Consider the following 19,476-nt stretch of genomic DNA (forward strand, 5'->3'; position numbering starts at 1 on the left):
GCGCAGTACGGGGGGGTCATTACCCGCCTGGGGGACCTTTCTCATCAGAACACCGGCACTCCTGCAGCACATTTGGTTTCATCTGCATTACTTTTACTTCCCACATCGATTGAGCCTGAGCGACACACTAACAAACCATGGGTCACAGTGGTTACCTGCCGTTAGGGACAAATTTCTGACCCTGGCTGCAGAGGGCAAAAATGTATTCCTACTTGCAGGTAACCACTGGATGTGCAGATACAGGTGGATATGTTTACAGCAGCAGACAGCCTTGGTTCTTTTCAGCCCATCACTGAGGTGTACAGGCTGAGCAGATATTAGAACATCTGATCCCGGGTGCAGGTATTTGCAGTATACTTGCTGCACCATGGTCATGTAGGATGTATGAATGAGACCCAAGACTGGATTTTAGCTAACCTTATTGTGCAAGTTGAGCAGGTGCAAGGGGGCAACATATTGCAGTGGGCAGTAAATTCAGTGATTTATTTATACCTTAAAAAACTGTGTCCTAAGAAATGTTATGAAATATTTTAAGAGATTAAAAAATTTTAAAAATATTGTCTACCACAGGACGGTGCCCTTTGCACCTGATTAATATGGTTGGCTTTTATTCAGTCTTAAACTGTAGTATAAACCCAGCTTTTGAGCTTGTACCTACAACTAAGCCTATAATAACGCTTACCTGTAGGTACAGTGAATATCTTCCAAACATGTGGTGTTTAGGAGATATTCACATGGAAAGCAACCAGTGGTGTCACCAGTGCAGGCGCTCTGAAGAGACAACATACCGCTTGGTTGTACCCATTTTTAGCCGACAGTTAGCTTGAGCCCGCTGTCAGCTGACATTGCTCAGCAGGTCCACGCTGTGGAGAGATCCTAACTTTAAAGTCAGGATTCATCCAGATGCCTGGACCAGCAGCTTTCTCAGTCTCTCAGTGAGCAGCAGAGACCCTGAGCCACCCGCTCCTGCCTCCTCCACAGCCTGGCATTCCAGTGAGCTTGGGGGAGGGGATGCAGAGCCAGGGACTGACAGTCACCACTCCTTGCTCACTGAAGGCTGAGAACTGAGTGAGCAGCGGTCTTTGATTGCTCTGTTGTTGGTCTTAGAAGCAGCTGGGGACAAATGCAACATTGAATCAATGCTCCATCCACCTAGGTAAGTATAATTAAGAAAAAAAATCTCTTTTAAAGGGAAAAAAACCCTCTCCCTTTTAAAAACCCTCCCTCCCCAAGCAAAGATTCCCACTGTAAAATATCTCCCTCCCTCAGATATCCCCCCAAAATTTTAACCCCTGCGTCTCTAAACCAACTCCACAAGGCAAAACTATCTCCCTCAGTCAACACCCTCTCCCCCAGCAAAGATTCCTAATTATGAAGAAAATCTCCTTTCATCCAATCCAACTTAGAAGCAAATCCCTGCCATTAACCACCCGCTGTAAACTTCTCTACAAGAACCCCCCCTTCTCCAAAAGCAAACCCACCCCCCTTTCCTTAACTGCCCACCAAAAGAAACTCCCCCAGGCTGGAATTCTCACTTCCTCATTCCCAAAACAGAAAATTGATGCCTCCTCACTTACCAGACCTCAGATTCAGCACGTCACAGAAACAGGAAAACTTCTGCATCCCCAGTCTCCCTTCGGCTGTGTCATATGATACCTCGAAGGGGTATCGAGTCACCGCCGTCTGTCTACCCGATCAGCGTGTCGAGCAGACAGACGGCGGCCATTCCACTATTCAAAAGCCGCGCCTCCCTGTCTGTGATAGGCGGAAGACTCAATTTCCCAGCAGTCAGTGGTCCGCCTATCACGGACATCCGCTCATCCTCATACTACGGACGAGGATGAGAGGATGTCTGTGATAGGCGGAACACAGACTGCTGGGAAATTGAGTGTTCCGCCTATCACAGACGGAGGTGCGGCTTTTGAACAGTGGAATGAAGTGCGGCGATCCTGGCATGGCCGCCGTATGTGCAGAAGGACACAGGCTCAGGACACAGGTAGGCTGGACACACAGGGCTGGACACACAGGGCTGGACACACAGGGCTGGACACACAGGGCTGGACACACAGGGATGGACACACAGGGATGGACAGGCATGTCTCACCCTCGGCTTATACACGAGTCAATAAGTTTTCCCATTTTTTTGGTGGTAAATTAGGGGCCTCGGCTTATATTCGGATCGACCTATACTCGAGTATATACGGTATTTAGCCATTTATATTTACCAAAATAATTGCATTTCCATGTTCTGTTTAGTAACACTTTAAAGTGGTTGTAAACCCTTACAAACCACTTTGACCTACAGGTAAGCCTTAATCTAGGTCCAAGAAATATCTCCTAAACCTACACGGTTTAGGAGATATTTGGCAAAACACAGGCACCGTTGTCTACGGCGCATGCGCCGTAGACAGCGGTGCACTGAGCGCGCCGTTGTTAACGGTGATATGCTGCGAGTGGCAGCTCCCGTGCGCATGCGTGGGATTGACGTCATCACGGCTTCGCCGAATGACAGCGCCGGAGCAGAGAGACCCACCAAGAAGATGGAGGCTCTGTACACAAGTGGACAGCGGTGACTTTGCTGGCTCCTGTGTCAGGTAAGTGACACATAATGGACTACTATGCGATTCATAGTAGTCCATTATGCTTTACCTTTGCAGGGAATCAAAGAGGAAGTAAACCCCTCTTTAAGGGTTGTGATTTTATGTTTTCAGTTTAGTAAATATACTGTATATACTTTTTTATCTGTAAAGTGAATTATACTGTAGAACTTGGCTTACTAGTTAATTGTTGTGGTTCAAACCATTTTTTTTTATTACAGGGGAAAGATTTTATTTACAATAACATTGATTGGACTCTGCCCATCCAACCATGTAAGTCACTGTATACATTTTAAACGGACTGTTTTTATAGGGAACTTTGATATGTATTTGTTGTGCTCATCCCCAGAGGGGCCGCTGGAAATAGCCCAGCTCTCATTTACCTGTCCAGAGGCTGCCAGGCCTAGATACCAGTTCCAGATCACACCGACAAACACAGGCTCATTCTAGTTTTTTTTTTTTGTAGTACTTGAACACAAGAGAGGGGCGAGGGTGCAGGATACAAAAAAAAGAAGATACAGGAGGACAGATTTGCAAGCAAAAATCCTTCAGCGGCAGCCATTAAGTATTGCTGGAGGTAGGGACAGCCAGTCTGTCTGAGACTGTGCAAAAGCAGGCACAGTTCTTGTAGCTACCCTTAGCATCCAACCCTCATCTGGAGGTCTTCGGTGAAAAGGGATCCTTCTCCAGGCCAACTTTCTAAGGTAGTGACCTCCAGCAAATGCCTTTCAACCCAGGTTTCTCCAGGCCCTCTGTCAACCACATGCTGGGGTTTAGCACCAACAGCACTTCAGTAACATAGGCTTTTCCCAGGCCAGAGGCCCCAGGACAAGAAATCTCTAAACAAGCTTCCTAAACATTTATCTTCTCCCCAGCCACCTTCGGGGTGCTTTCTCACAGGGATTGGCTGTGGTCAGATAAATATTCATAGCCCAGAGGTCTCTCCTGTTATATTTCTGGAAGCTTCTTCCAGAGGCAAGCAAGAGCAATAAACCTCCGGGTTTAGGGATAGACCTGACCAGACCTGAAAAATACAGTGCTGCTCCACCAGGGGCAGACTGATAACTTATAGGGCCCCCAGGCAATAGGAGATTATGGGGTCCCCAGGCAATCAGAGATTATGGGGCCACACAGTATACACAAACACACACACAAGCAGTATACAATCACACAGTATACACAGACATGTTTCTATTGGCTGAGAAGGCACTGGAGAGGCGGGGCAGCTATAATCTCAGGATTTTTAGACCAAAAGGATGTCGGTAAGGGACATTTCAGAGACAGATGTAAATAAAACACAGATTTTTACATACTGTCCCTGATTTTACTGAGGCTGGCAACCCTGATGGGGCCCCCTAGTGGCCCGGGGCCCTTGGGCAGTGCCCGAGTGGCCAAATGGTCAGTCCGCCCCTGTGTTCCACTGGGTTTAGCAGAGCCAAAAATGAAATGTATGGAGCCTAGGGCAGAGCACTACACATTAACTGGTGATTAGTGGAGAATCAGCAGTGAACTACCAAGGATATGTGTTTGTGCTGACTTGATGATTGCATTCCTCTGTAGAGCACAGTTCTAAAGGCCAGCATTTCATTTGGGGCCATAGACTCAGACTCTGAGTTGAATTTTTTTTTAAAGGTGCCACCAATTATAATTGGGGGTATCAATAGAAAGGGAACCTTGCAGCCAAGGGGCTGTTATAAAATGTGTCAACACCTTGGCTGTAGACCTTTTTACACAATAAAGTTGGCACAACTGATACATAAAATGATTGCCCATTCTTCCTTCAGAATTGCCAATATTCTGCATTGGCTGATTTCTAATATATACAGTGCCTTGAAAAAGTATTCATACCCCTTTAAATTTTCCACATTTTGTCATGTTACAGTCAAAAACTGAAATGTATTTTATTGTGATTTTGGTGGTATGTCATAGACCAACACAAAGTGGCACATAATTGTGAAGTGGAAGGAAAATGATAAATGGTTTTCAAAATGTTTTCAAATAAATATCTGAAAAGTGTGACGTGCATTTGTATTCAGCCCCCTTTACTCTGATACCCTAAATAAAATCTAGTGGAACCAATTGCCTTCAGAAGTCACCTAATTAGTAAATGGAGTCCACCTGTGTGTAATGTAAAGCCCTCAGAGGTTTGTTAGAGAACCTTTGTGAACAAACAGCATCATGAAGGCCAAGGAACACACCAGACAGGTCTGGGATAATGTTGTGGAGAAGTTTAAAGCAGGGTTAAGTTATAAAAAAAAATATCCCAAACTTTGAACATCTCACAGAGCTCTGTGCAATCCATCATCGGAAAATGGAAAGAGTATGGCACAACTGCAAACCTACCAAGACATGGCCGTCCACCTAAACTGACAGTCACTGACAGATCATTAATCAGAGAAGCAGCCAAGAGGCCCATGGTAACTATGGTGTAGCTGCAGAGATCCACAGCTTAGGTGGGAGAATCTGTCCACAGGACAACTATTAGTAGTGCACTCCACAAATCTGGCCTTTATCGAAGAGGGGCAAGAAGAAAGCCATTGTTGAAAGAAAGCCATAAAAAGTCCTGTTTACAGTTTGCAAGATGCCATGTGGGGGACACAGCAAACATGTGGAAGAAGGTGGTCAGGTAAGACCAAAATAAACATTTTGGCCTAAAAGCAAAACGATATGTGTGGTGGAAAACTAACACTGCACATGAGCCTGAACACACCATCCCCACCTTGAAACATGGTGGTGGTTGCATCATGTTGTGGAGATGATTTTCTTTGCACATACCCACTGTAATTGCAGTGAAAGGTGGTGCTACAAAGTAGGGGCTGAATACAAATACATGCCATACTTTTCACATATTTGTAAAAAAGAAAAAGAAAACCATTTATCATTTTCCTTCCACTTCACAGTTATGTGTCACTTTGTGTTGGTCTATCACATAAAAACGCAATAAAGTATATTTATGTTTTTGGTTGTAACATGACAAATTGTAGAAAATGTCAAGGGGTATGAATACATTTTCAAGGCACTTATTATTAAATTACAACATATATTCATAGTTACATGCAAACACTGTGTGTCTTGGAGGTATTTTAACCGCTTGCCGACTGTATAACTTACATATACAGCAGCTCTCCTGTGCAAGATCACATACCTAGTATGTGATCTGGCATTTTCGGGTAGGGGGTGTGGGTGTGCATCGACGGCGATCTGACTCTGCTGTGATTTTACACAGCAGAGGCAGATGAGCAGATGCCGGCCAATAGATTATTTATTGCGCAAAACATAAAAAGCGCAGTGGTGATCAAATACCACCAAAAGAAAGCTCTATTTGTGGTAAAAAAAAAAGGAGCTAAATTTGTGTACAGCGTTTCAATTCTCAGTTAAATAACTCAGTGCCGTATCGCAAAAGATTATTTTTTTGCACCATAATATGTGAATATTAGTCGCTATTAAAGAAGATTCACTTATAGGGACACTTTCCTAAGCTGGTGTATTCCTTGTTAGTTTTTCTGTACTGTATTTATATATATATATATTTTTCAATATCTTTTTATTGACAGATGCACACGAGATGACAATTACATTGATAGTTAAGCAACCATGCTATATCACAGTAAGCCCCCATACATACGGTCGGACATTCCGACAACAAAATCCGTCAGATTTTTTCCGACGGATTTTGTCCGAAACTTGTGTTGCATACACACAGTCAGACAAAGTTGTCGGAAAATCCGATCGTTTGGAACGTGGTGATGTTCGTTGCGTCGGGACTATGTTGTGGCTAGTAGCCAATAGCTTTGGTCTCGTAATTTGATCTGAGCATGCGTGGTACTTTGTCCGATCAAAATTCTCTACAAACGATCATAAAAAGTCAGATCGGATTTTGTTGTCAGAGAATTTGAGGTCCTGCTCTCAAATTTTTTCCGTCTGAATTTTCAATGCAAAAATTGCGATAGAGCCCACACACGATAGGATTTTCGAACAATATAATCCGATCGGACCTTTTCCGTCAGAATTTCCGACCGTGTGTACAGGTCGGAAAGGGTAATGACATTCAGCGTAAATATCACAATCTGACAATATCATCTTATGGGACTGAAACAAGGCAGTTTTGTGCCAACAATAAAGAGTACGATACCTTTGAGAAAATAGCAACTAGTGATGATGGACTATATTGCAAACAGAATTCAGCCATGACAGAGTGCATCCATTTTTGAGTTAAAAAAAAAGAGAACTGGAGAAGAGAATGGAAAGAAAGGGTGGAATGGGGAAGAGGGTAAGAGAAAAAGAAGAAGAAAAAAACAAAAAAAGGGGGGGGGGGAGAATGCAAACAGTGTCCTGCCAACCACACACCATACCGTCCTTTATAGGCTAAAATTGGTTCATAAGTATTGAGAAAATTCATCAGAGAAATTAAACTGATCCCAGTAGAACCATCTGGTTTTGTGTTCTTCTAATTTGTCCCAAAGAGCAGACGTCAGATGCTCCATTCCTTCTATACCATTCACTCTCGCAAACCATTGGGCGAGAGTAGGAGGAGACTGTCATTTCCACAGGGCTGGAATGGAATGCTCTTGATGCATTGAGTAAATGTTTAAGTAATGATGTGTTGTATTTTTTCCGGGAAAGAGGGGTCAGGTTAAGAAGAACTGCTGTGTGGTCTCCAGGCACTGAGATATCCGTAAATTTGTGAATCAGTTAGAGGACTTGCCGCCAGAATGGCTGGATGCCGGGGCATTTCCTGAAGATGTATAAAAGTGTGCCCCTGTGGGATGCACATCTCCAGCATCGATCGCTCAATTGTGGGAATAGTTTGGCTAGTACGGTAGTACGGATGAGGTTCTATACCACCATGTCATGATTTTGTAAGTGGTTTCCGGATACTTACTACATGACGATGATTTATGAGCGAAATAGAGTATGCTATCTTTTTGTTGGTTCGTAAAAGTGACCTGCAGGTTTTTTTCAAATTTGTAAAGAAAGGGAGGTTCTGATTGCGCATGGAGATCTAGTAGAGCTTTGTAGGAAAGGGACAAGGATTTCTGTATCGGACCATCCCCCAAACAGAACTCCTTAAATGGCCTGAGAGGCCTCTGAAAGAGGTGTGGCTTGGGCAGTGAGTTCAGAAAGTGTGATAATTGGTGTACCCGCCATTGGTTCAGAAACTGTGATCCCAAGCCCATGAATAAAGTAATGCCCGGAATCCAGCCATTCATGCAGAGGAAATAGGATGCTCATAGGAGCTTCTGTGATGAGTGTACGGAAAATGCTGGGTCTGACAATCCCGGATCAAACTCAGGATGTCCTATTATCGGTGTCATTGGGGACAGAAAACTGTTGAGCGAGGAAAGTTTATAGAACTTCTCAGATTCACTCAGAGTGGGTCTGATTAATGGGTAATGGGAGGGTTAGGAAGTGTGGTTTTTCCCTGCCCAAGGCAAGCCCTGTATGGGTACATGTGTAGCATCTTGTTCCAAAGCGACCCATAGTTTTGGTGGTGCTATGCCTACACCAGTCTAAGTATAGTAAAGAGCCGAATCTGGGAACTCTATCCTACCCCTAAGTTTAGGCCAGAGCAAAAGTGCTCTAGCAAGTCGAGGGGGTTTTCCCTGCCAAACAAAGTTAGCAAAGGTGGCTCTTACTGAGTGAAAGTACGTTTGTGGTATCTTGATGGGCAGGGCTTGTAACAAATATAAAATTTTTGGCATCGCATTAATTTTGAGTATGTTACATCTGCTGAACCATGATAGGGCTAGACCATTACATCTTGCTATGTCTGTGGACAACGGGGACAATATTGGCTGAAAGTTGAGTTTAAATATGGAATTTAGATTTGTCGGTATTTTCATTCCTAAGTATTGGATACTGTGAGTCGCCCATCTAAAGGGGAAGTTAGGCTCTAGGCATTTCAGGGTAGGGTCTGGGAGGGAGACATTAAGTGCCTCAGACTTTTGGAGGTTTACCTTGAAGTTGGATAAGGCACCATAGGTTTTCATTTCTCATAGTAGTGAGGGCAGAGATGTTAGGGGTTTCATGATATATAAAAAAGGAGATTGTCGGCATATGCCGTTACCTTGTGGTGGTGTGCCATAGTTTGTACTCCCTTTACATCTTTATTGTTACATATGTGTTGAAGAAATGGTTCTAGTGTGAGTATAAAGAGGAGTGGGGATAAGGGACATCCCTGTCTGGTGCCATTAGCGATCACGAGGAAGTCGGGTTAGCATAAATTTCAGCTACCCAGGACAAGATTGGGGCGTACATACCAAAACATTTGAGGGTTTCAAAAAGAAAGGCCCAGTCGACTCTGTCGTAGGCCGTTTTGGCTTCCGTAGATAGAAGTAGCAGAGGAGAATTACATTTCTCGGCTGATGCAATGATATCCAGGGTTCTAATGGTATTGTCCCTAGCTTCCCTGGATTTGATGAACCCTACCTGATCAAGGGGTACAATACGCTGCATGGCTGCATGATGACATTTAATATGGTTGCAATGATTTTGGTAAATAATTTAACATCGCAATTCAAAAGAAAAATGGGACGTAGCTGGCGCACTGTAGTGGATCCTTGCCTGGTTTTGAAATGACAGATGTTAGCACTGACTAACTCTGAAGGGGTATTATGGCCATCTGTGATTGCGTTAAAGGCGTCTAAGAAGTGTGGTGTGAGTATCGATTGGAAGGTTCTATTGTATGAAAGTGTAAAGCTGTCTGGTCCTGGTGCTTTCTCAGGCTGAGTAGCCGCAATGAGATAAAGATTCACTTTCCTCCTGCGTAAGCCTAGGAAGTTGAGCCTCTTGTAGGTAAGTTGTCATTTCAAAGAGTATAGTGGAATGTTGTGAAGCCGAGGGGGAAGATGTCAAGTTGTATAAATCTGAATAAAACTTGCAGAATGCCTCAGCTATCTCTGGAGTGGAATGTATTTTAGCGCCAGAAGAGGAGGTCAATGCTGAGACAAATGATTTACTATTTTGGGCTTTCAATGCTCTAACCAACATATGGCTGCACTTGTTGCCATATTCATAGTAAGAGCGGTGGACCCTTAGAAGCACATGTTTGGCCTCATAAAAAGAGTGCTCCCTAATCAATTCCTGCACTTTCGTAAGTTCCATTTCCAGTGCGGGGGTCTTGATTAAGTTTATACGCTCGTTCTAGCGTGTGTAGTTTATCTAGCAGATCAGCTAGGGTTTTTGTTCTGCGTTGTTTAGACACGTGCCTATGCTTAATGAAGATCCCTCGGAGAACACACTTGTGTGCGGCCCACAGGGAAAGGGGGTTGTCTAGGGATCCAAGTTCGTGGCAAAGTAATCACTAAGTTTGCGCTGTATGTCCGCTTTGATTTCCAGGTCTTTTAACAGAGATTAATTTAAATGCCATATTGGTGTGCTAGATTGTTGTTGTCGGGGGGTGACTTCCAATATAATCGGTGCATCTGAAATTGCAACAACTGCAACATTTCAGCTTTGGAGATTAGAGAGATGGTGGAATGTTTGGCGAGAAAAAAGTAGGAGCCATGTGGGGGGAGTAGTAGGTATAATCCTTCTCTTGAGGATGAAAGATCCTCCAAATGTCAACTAATTGGTGTGAGTGGAGAAGGTCTTTGAGGTGTAGTCTGGATCCTCAAGGGGAGGAAGGTAACCTCGCTGAGGAGTCTTTGTGGGGAACATGGTCAGGTTAAAGTCCCCTCCTAAGATAAGGGTCCTGTCCATGAAGGAATCAAAAGTGGAGAGAAAAGATTTGAGAGCTGTTACTTGATTGGTATTGGGCAGGTATACGTTTGCCAATGTGAAAGTGTGGGAGTAAATGTTCCCTTTCAGCAGGAGGAATCTGCCCTCTGGATCCCTATGGACGTCTGTCATCTGTCACGGGAGGGACTTGGCAATCAGAATACTAGTCCTCTTTGATTTGGACAGATGGGGATGAGCTGTGATAGACCGTGGGGAAATTATTGTGTAGTTTAGGGATCTTATAAGCTCTAAAGTGAGTCTCTTGGAGAAAGACTACATGCGCTCTTAATCTCCAGAGTTGCTTGAGGCAAGTAGTTTGTTTCTCTGGTGAGTTCAGCCCTTTGATATTCCAGGAAATGAACTTCACTGCCATTGCTGGTGTATCGCCAACAGGCCCCCAACGCAACCTCTGAGTAGTAGTGGGAAACAAAACAAAAAGGCTGAGAGGGGGGGAAGAGAGAGAGAGAAAAAAAAAGGGGGGAGGGGTTAGCAGCAGCTTAGTGCAGCCGAGAGTAGGTGGTATCGGGATAAAGGGAAAAGGAGGGAATCAGAAAAAAAAAAGAGGGGAGGGGGGAAACCAAACTAATGCTCATGTGAGCAGTTCTACCTCCACCAGGGCAGAGAAGGTCTAGAGTGGGTAGTGGTAAGGCACTTCCAGACGTGGAGCCCCAATCCGAGGGGACCCCACCAGCCTGACTGCAAAAATAACAAAAAATAAATAAAACTAAAGAATAAACTGGGTAACACAACTTGTGTGTAACATTTCTCCCAGTGTAAGAACAGACCAATGTTAAATATCAAAGCCGGGGATCCATTCACCTCACAGGGATAGACCATTAATTAGATGTCTGTTCGTAACGTTCAAACTAGAAGCAATAACAATGGCAGTAATAATATGAGGAGTTAGGGTTGCCCTCAAGGGGCACTTCTGGAAAAAATCCTGTGAGGGCCAGAGCGCTCCTTCCGGCAACGCAAACTGTGCTCCGTTGAACTAACAACAACATAACATATCAATTTAAAGGTCATTACAAATTAAACAAATGACAGGATGGTGCAATTGTACCTCATTTTTTCTTTCTGAACCCAGATAGGGGTGGCCCCTCCACGATCTCACACATGTGGGGGGAGCCTTTTCGCTCATACACGTGGGTGACCCTGTCAGGGACTGACTGTGTATTCTGGGGACAATGCCCCTCCCTATGAATGACAAGAGTAGGGGTGCAATTTGTATCTCTCAGGGGGAGTATCAGCTATTAATTGGGAGTTCCATGGTGGAATAGGCCCTGTGAGGCAAGGGGTTGTGAGGAAACCATGATGCGCCAGTGTTTGCCCCCCACGGGTGAGATTACGGAGGCCTCCTTAGGAGCATAACCAAGCCATCATGTGCACTAAACCCTTGGTGAAAGTAGGGACCACCAAGGAATGCTCCAGCGTGATTCAACTCACCACCCTGGAGCGTAAGGCTATCAGCAAACCTGCCTTGGTGGCAACACTGGGTACCACAAAAACATCCCCCCCCCCAGGACCAATTCTGTTCAAACAAGAAGCAAAAGGGAAAAAAATAAAATATATAAAATAAAAAATAAAATAAAGTAAAAATAACAATAATAATACAAAAATAAATAAAATTTAAACCATTTAGTGTTGCCCTCAGAAGGCGTCCCTAGGTTGAAAGTCAGTGAGAGCCAAAGGATCCTGTGAGGGCAAGGCCAACTACGACCAGGTATTCCGACAGTGGTGTGTTACCCTTACAGTGTGGTGTATACACTCGGGTGTATTGACTCTGGCTAGTTAGTAAACCTCTTTGAATATCAAGCCCATCCCAGGGGTAGCCACCCCGAGATCTCACATATGCAGGGGGAGCCATTCTGCCTCAGTGTGTGGAGTTCTGTGGGGGATCAATTGTGCACCCAGGGCGCGGGACCACTCATTATAGTGTACAAGTGACAAGCAGGGAATTTGAGAGGGAAAACAGCCATTAATTCAGAATCCCTTAGCTAGTGTAGACTTTGCCCTATTGTTGGTGAGGGGGGTGGGGGGTGGCCACTTTCAGATAGGGGTACCTGCACCAGCCATCCCCCACCCGTGAGACCCCAGGAGCCCCCAGGAAGGTATCAAGACTAGTGACCACGCTTATCCTCCCCAATGAACTTGCTGCAACTGAGGAAGAGTCCATATGTAGGGTTCCATACTTAAAAACAAGAAAAACAAAAAACAAGGAGGGGGGAGGGGGAGTTCTAGCAAGTTCCTAGCAAGTTCTAGCAAGTTCCTCAGGAGAGTCTCCAAATGCTATGTATGGGGGATTGGATCTTTTTGTTTGGTGTCTATGAAACCCTGTCCAGGGAGACTGAGTGATGATGGTGCATAGTCATCAACGACGCTTGTTGTTTTGTGGTACCCATTGTCTGTTCCTGCGAGGTTGGCAATTATCTTGGGCTCGTTGAGGTCTGCCTTGAGGTGCACCGCCTAGTGGATCAGATGAGACATCAATAATGAGCCAGTTGGGAACTGGTAAGGGCTCCATCTCTGCAAAGTTGAATAGATCAGGTAATTCTGAGGGGTGACGCAGTGAATAGGAGCAATTGCCTTTGCGTACTTTCAGGTGAAATGGGTGGTCCCATGTGTAGGACATTCCTAGCTCCACATTTCTTTCTAGTAAGGGCTTCAGGGCTCTGCGCATTAGCAGGGTCCTTCTGGAAATGTCTGGCAGAAGTTGAATGGGAACACCGTCAAATACCAGAATTCCTACTATCCATGCTTGTTGCACAATTTCTTCCTTAAGCTTGTAGACATGCATACAGCAGAGTACATCTCTGGGTCTGTCTTGAGAGGTAGGTCTAGGGCCAAGAGTAAGGCGCACTCTATCAATGGAAATTTCAGTGTCTGGGTGGCGGTCGAGATATCTGTTAAAGATGGCGGTGACTTGCGAATCAATTTCCGCCTGCGTCACCGTCTCTGGTATGCCCCGGAGCCCAATGTTCTGTCTGCGACTGCGGTTTTGAAGGTCGTCAAGAAGTAGGTGAAGCTGTATGACTTGGTTAGACAGGTCAGTGTGGGCAGTTTAAAGATGTTCCACTGTAAGTGCCATTGTCCCTTTATCCTGTTCCAGTGCTGTCACCCTGGCATCTACCTCAGACACTTCATCCTTCGGCACTTGCAGTTCTCCCCCTTAGAACAGATTCTACCCTATTTGCTAAGGCTTCAAAGTCAGCTCTTGTGGGTAGCTGCTGCAGGAATGTCCACAAAGTCTGCTCTGTCATGTGTGTAGATGTGAGGTTGTGATGTGGGGTGGCTTTTGGAGTAGTACTCACTGTGACCTGTGCAGTAGGACCATGCAGCTGGGCGTCTGTTGGGCTATTGCAGCTGTGGTTTAGGCCCTGTGGGGAAGCCTCCACTGCCAACGAGTTGCACGTGTCCTCGTGGAATGTCCCATTTCCTGCTTCAGGGGACATAATGAAGGATCGGGGCAGGCATGGACAGAGGTCGCTAGGAGGGGAGAACAGCGGCATATTGTTGTCCCCCCCCCTTTTGCCCTTTTTGTGGTACCACGGGATCCGTCCAAACCAAGACCATGCCCCATGTATTTATTTTTACAGCTAGGCTGTAGCCAACCTATTTTTCTGTGTTCTCCAGGTTTTTCCTAAGGATATTAACTACTTCTGTCTGCTACTGTTTGGGGCTCATGCACACGGGCGTACTTGCTTGTATAGTGTAAAAAAACAGGTTTATTCCAGCACCCAGGAGGCACAGGTGTAGCGTACAGCCTGCTATCAACAGTTCTATCAAAACCAATGATAGGCTGAAATATGTTCAAGGCCGTATGCGTTCAGGGATGTGTGCCCTTAACATAGAAGACCTGAATTTGGGTCATACATCTCTAAATGCATACGGCGCATATTGAAGTGTAACCTACAGAGATGGGCAAATTCCGTGTTTGCTGGTGACTTGTTAGAGATGATAAATACATTAACATCACATCAGTAAAAATTTGTTTCCCAGGTGCTGCCAACCTCAGTGTCTTTGAAAATGAGAATGTTCGTCTGGAGTCGTTTAAAAAGTGGCCTGCAAATGCCAATGTAGATCCTGCTTCACTTGCCAGATGGGGATTTTTCTATACAGGTAAAGCAAATTTTTGAGTGCCATTTTTTTCTTCTTTTGTCAGTTCATGTGTTAAGCCCCATGCTCACTGAGCGTTTAGCCCCTGTGCATGGGGCTCCAGCGTGTAGCCATAGGTGGAGGGCACAAATGTGTTGTCTGGCCTTGCTGCTGGCATCCTGTCAAATTCTATGAGAGTCTGACAGCTACTGTAGCTGGACAGGCCTGGGTGGTGCATCTAGCGGTATTTCTGTTTAGGGCAGTATGCAACCAGGGACAAATGCCCGTAATGCAGAGCATGTGCCAGTGCCAAACGCACACTGTGCATGGAGCCTTGCTCTCACTCATTTTTATTGAGCACAATATTGCGCACCTTATAAAGGAGGGGCTCTCTGCCCTCCTAAACTATTGCAGTTGCTAAGGAACTCTTTTTTTTATGCTATTTTTCAAAGCCAGTCCGCATATATTTCACAGTATATTACCTGTTCCTATGATTAAGCACTACAGCTAGTGCGAAACTTCAGCATTTTCCTTGTTTGCTGTGCTTGTTGAGCTGTGATATGATCCTTTAATAAAGTAAGATGGCTTTTCTGAGGAGTGCGGCAGTCCAGAGCTTGTTTTTCGTCAAATTACCTGTTCCTACAAGCATTTTGCTTGTTTTTTTGAGGAACTAATTTAACTTAACGTGATCCTAAAGCCAAAACTTTATTTTTTGTCATTTTGGGTAGAGGTAAGGGTTAAAACTCCTGTTAGGCTTTATTTCTCTCCATCACCAAAGGGGAGATTTACATTGTTTGTCTGCTCTGGTGATCATTGTCATTGGGACAGAAAGAGAGGTGAAATCCAAAATTTCACTAAATGTTGCTACCAGAACATGAATAAAGGGGAAAATCTTTGAATGTGTACGCTTGTTCTGTGACAGCCATCAAGAAGGGATATTCTTTATTTTGGAGAGATTTCCATTTACTTCCTTGTGTGTCTACTGAAACTGAAGGTAGTTCCTCCCAATTGGACACAGACAGCACAAATTTTACATTTTGTGTTTGTTTTCTGTCATATACGGTATATCAGGAGTGGGAACACCTCATTTTCTTAGGGAGATCTTATTGGTGGCATTCCCAAGAAATCTAAGAAGCTATTGGTTAAAAGTCCATCAGATACCTGTCAGAAACCATGACTCAGACTGAGATAGAAGTACAGTTAAATAATACTTGTTTAATAATAAAAGTAAATAGAACACACATTTTCAAAACATAGCCAAAGTTCGGTAACTGTAACAGATAGTCAGACAAGCCAGAAAGTCGGGAAGTCAGGCATCAGCGTAGTGGAACAGCAAGCAGAATCTGGAGCCAGAAGGAATGTCAGCCCAGCAAGTCTTTAACAGGAACGTAGGAGATAGTCTCTGTGATGTTTACCAAGGCAAAGGTAGAGATCATCTGGGCTGGATGGCTTAAGTAGGCAGGACTGACGAGCAGTATATCATCAACAGGTGAGTCACTGTGGAGAGATAGGAGCTGCCAATTAGCTGACAGCTGAGTGGCCAGTTTAGAGAAGGAAGGGCTGAGCCCAGCTCTGACAATACCACCTAAAACTCACTCACTCTTGGGTTGGCGGATCCTTAGGTCATGCCTAATGAATGCATAATAAAGACTAAGATGTATTTCTATACAATTTCTGCATTAAAGGTACCAGCAAAGGTTTCCATCCAATTTGCTTAATGGCTAAAGTCTTTCTGATCCAGGCTTCCCTGGAACCCTGGGGATCCTGCAGTGGTTGCTAGGGGTTCCTTGAGCAGGATAATAAGGCATACCTTCTACTTACCACCATAGTCATTTCTCCCACTAACCACCAATGTAAGGGGGCACCTATCCTACTGACCACTATTGTAAAGGGATTTTATTTTCTATGATATGCAATGTAGAAGCACACTTTTATACTAACCACCTATGCAATGGACAATTTTTCCACTGACCACTGCTGTAAAGGAATGTCACATCTTTCACTGTCTGTATTTCTTTTGTGGATATAATGAATATTTGTTCAATTTAATGATTAATCCTGAAAGTTTTTGTGTAGTGGAGGGAGGTGCTAAAAATAATTAAATTTAGGTGTCAAATATGCTACTATATGAACTACCGATGAGACTCGGTTCACACTCCTGCAACTTAGGATCTGACTTGTGAGACCCAAAGTTACAGGACATGTATAATGCCATGTATCTTTACGAGAGAAGTTCCAATTGATGTTACCGAAGTCGCTGCAACTTCAGAAAAGGATGCGCCTTCAGTGCTGCACGGTGTAAAAGTCCTTTTAAAGTCAAATCAAAGTCGGACTCCAAAGTTGCACTGAAAATCACATGACTTTTGGATTCGTGAAGTCTAATACGTTTTTTAGCAAGGGTTCCCTGAGGCCCTTACATTCATTTAAGCAGTTCCAGGTATAAAGGTTGGCAAAGTTGATCTAGGATTTTAACTATTGATATCCTTAGGTAGTTGCACTTTATTGTGAGGAAGAATATTAATGAAATGTGAGGGTGGTCTGGGAAATCAGTGATGCTGCATAGCAGTGAAGTACCATGATGGGAGTCTGGCAAAATTAAAAGTGTATATCCTTTTCATCTTTCTATTAAATGGTGAATTAATCTAGTGTATCACTAGTGTCCCAAAGCAGGGCTCCAGGTAAATTTAATTGTGCTGGGTGGTAGCCAGCCTGGCTAATTTGTAGTATTTAGTGGTTAAGTTGCTTTTCTACTAATCGTGTTTAGCTGTGGTTCCTCTCTTTTGTCAGTAGGTGGCATTAGTATGGCAAGCTACAGTGCATTCAGGTTATGCGTAAATATACCAATCTCAGCCAATTAGATTGGCCTCTATAAATGCTGGGAGAAGCTATTTATTTGGAAGAAGTCAGGTGATCTAGATCTTCCCTCCCGGGGGTGCGGCCTGGGTGGATGTGTGTCAAACAGCTCCTGGCTGCTAGGCTTGAAGCCTGAGGCCTATCCAGGAGTCCTACTGGCTGCTAGGTCTATTTGAGACCTATCCAGGTGTTCAAGATTCCCCAGAAGAGAGCCTGCTCACTACTAGGAGGCATGAAGGAAAGGATGTAGACCTGAGATGAAGTACCAGAGGTGACTCTTGCATGGATTGGGGGCCCATGGAGAGCCTGGGAAAGCATTGAGATGGAATCAGCCATAAAATTCCTGCACCTTCCGTAAGTTGAGTTCAGTTACTAGAGGAAACAGCCTATTCTACAAAGTACAGATGTGCTGGTTCAGCTTAAAGGCTCTTTTCCTATATTGTTGTCTACCTTATGTCACCATTTTTGTCTGACGTTCTGCCTGTCTGCTAATCATTACTATTTTTGACTAAGGGTCCCCTGTGTCCTATCCCCTCTCTCCCACATTTTTCCTGTTGTGAGAAATAAACTTCTCTTTGTTCAAGCATAAAAGTGACTGGTGCCCAATATTTCTATCTTGTACATCACCCACCATGCCTAGTAATCCCCTGAGGAGTTATGTCGGCCCTCCCTGCCTCTTGGGGTCACATCAGGCTCCTGGAAGAGTGGGGTAGGAGCTACACTAGCATGAAACATTGCCTCAGTGAAGGAGCTTTCTGTAATAAAGACAAATCACTGCTGCTCTCTCTCCATGTGCAAGGTGACTGGTCTTGTCTTCGCCCCCCTCTTGTAGTTTTCTGCAGGCAGCCTGTAGTAGATAGGACCTGCTGGGTCATTCCCACAGCTCTGTGCTCTTCGCAAGCTATATGCAGCACAGCGAAGAAGTCACTGCTAATTTTACAAGGTAATAACTCATTTGCAAAGGCATTTGGTGCACACGGAGTGGATTTATATCCTTTGTGGCTATTGAGGAATATATTTAAATCAGAGTTTTTATGCTTGGAGTTCCATTTTAATAGAAGGTAAAGTGGAAATAAAAAAAAAATTATATTCAGATGAGTTAAACTTTATACATCATAAAAAATTGTGGAAAAAACAATAAATCCAAGTGAGCTATCTGTATCATTTTAGGAAAAGGAGATGCAGTGAAGTGCTACACATGTGGTATCTGCATTCATTCATTTCAACCTGGGGAAGACGCAATGACTGAACATGTAAAACACAGCGCTGAGTAAGTATAAAGTGTTATGAAACCTTTTTATTAAATTATTCATTAAAAATACCTAGCTGCAAATTGTCTGCATGTCATTCCATGTTTTACTTAGCATCTAGCATTACAACAGCCAAGTTTCCATAAATATTGCTAAATGTATTCTAAAAACTGAAATTCTACACTGTAAAAAATATTGTGCTGGGTCTACTGAAAACAAACACTGTGGTGCTGACCTATTACTTGTCTGGAACCATAGTTTTAAGTGATATTAACTTACTGTATTTATTGGCGTATAACACGCACTTTTTCACCCTGAAAATCAGGTGCAAATAGTGTGTGCGTGTTATATGCCGATACTGGAATTTGGGCTACCTAGGAGGAAACGGTGAGGGGCAGACGAGTGCCGTCAGATTACATACAGCGAGAATCTCCTGTTTACTCAGTGGCCTCTGTAATAGGAAGTCCCGTCTCCTGGACTCATTGGACTAGTGTTCTGTCTATCATAGAAGCCAGTCCAGGAGGCTTTGTATTAAAGAGGCCGCAGAGTAAACAGGAGATTCTTGAGGCAGCAGTAATCTGAAGTGAGGCTGCAGATGGGCACTGATTAGGTTGCATTCATGGCAATGGTAAGGCTGCAGATGGGCATTGATAAAGCTGCATTGATGGGCAATAAGGATGAGCCGAACGCCCCCCTGTTTGGTTCGTACCAGAACCTGCGAACAGACCTAAACTTTGTGTGAACTTTAGAACCCTATTAAAGTCTATGGGACTCGAACGTTCACAGTCTAAAGTGCTAATTTTAAAGGTTAATATGCAAGTTACTGTCCTAAAAAGTGTTTGGGGACCTGGGTCCTGCCCCAGGGGACATGGATCAATACAAAACAAAGTTTTAAAAACGGCAGTTTTTTCAGGAGCAGTGATTTTTATAATGATTAAAGTGAAACAATAAAAGTGTAGTAT

At 44.1% G+C, this 19,476-nt stretch overlaps 1 protein-coding gene across 2 annotated transcripts in view; it reads left to right on the top strand.

The window, feature by feature from the left end:
- LOC143940765 (baculoviral IAP repeat-containing protein 1e-like) overlaps positions 1–19,476 on the top strand; it is a 95,865-nt gene that overhangs the window by 34,751 nt on the left and 41,638 nt on the right. For both annotated transcript variants that reach the window (XM_077462482.1, XM_077462481.1), the window contains exons 5-7: positions 2,819–2,870; positions 14,316–14,435; positions 18,435–18,534. In XM_077462482.1, the coding sequence (XP_077318608.1) occupies positions 2,819–2,870; positions 14,316–14,435; positions 18,435–18,534 (272 nt within the window). The remainder of the gene's footprint in view (positions 1–2,818; positions 2,871–14,315; positions 14,436–18,434; positions 18,535–19,476) is intronic.

The sequence above is a fragment of the Lithobates pipiens genome, unplaced genomic scaffold (assembly GCF_037356315.1).
Source record: "Lithobates pipiens isolate NorthernLeopardFrog02 unplaced genomic scaffold, aLitPip1_a1.2 Scaffold_3, whole genome shotgun sequence".
In the NCBI taxonomy this organism is placed as follows: domain Eukaryota; kingdom Metazoa; phylum Chordata; class Amphibia; order Anura; family Ranidae; genus Lithobates; species Lithobates pipiens.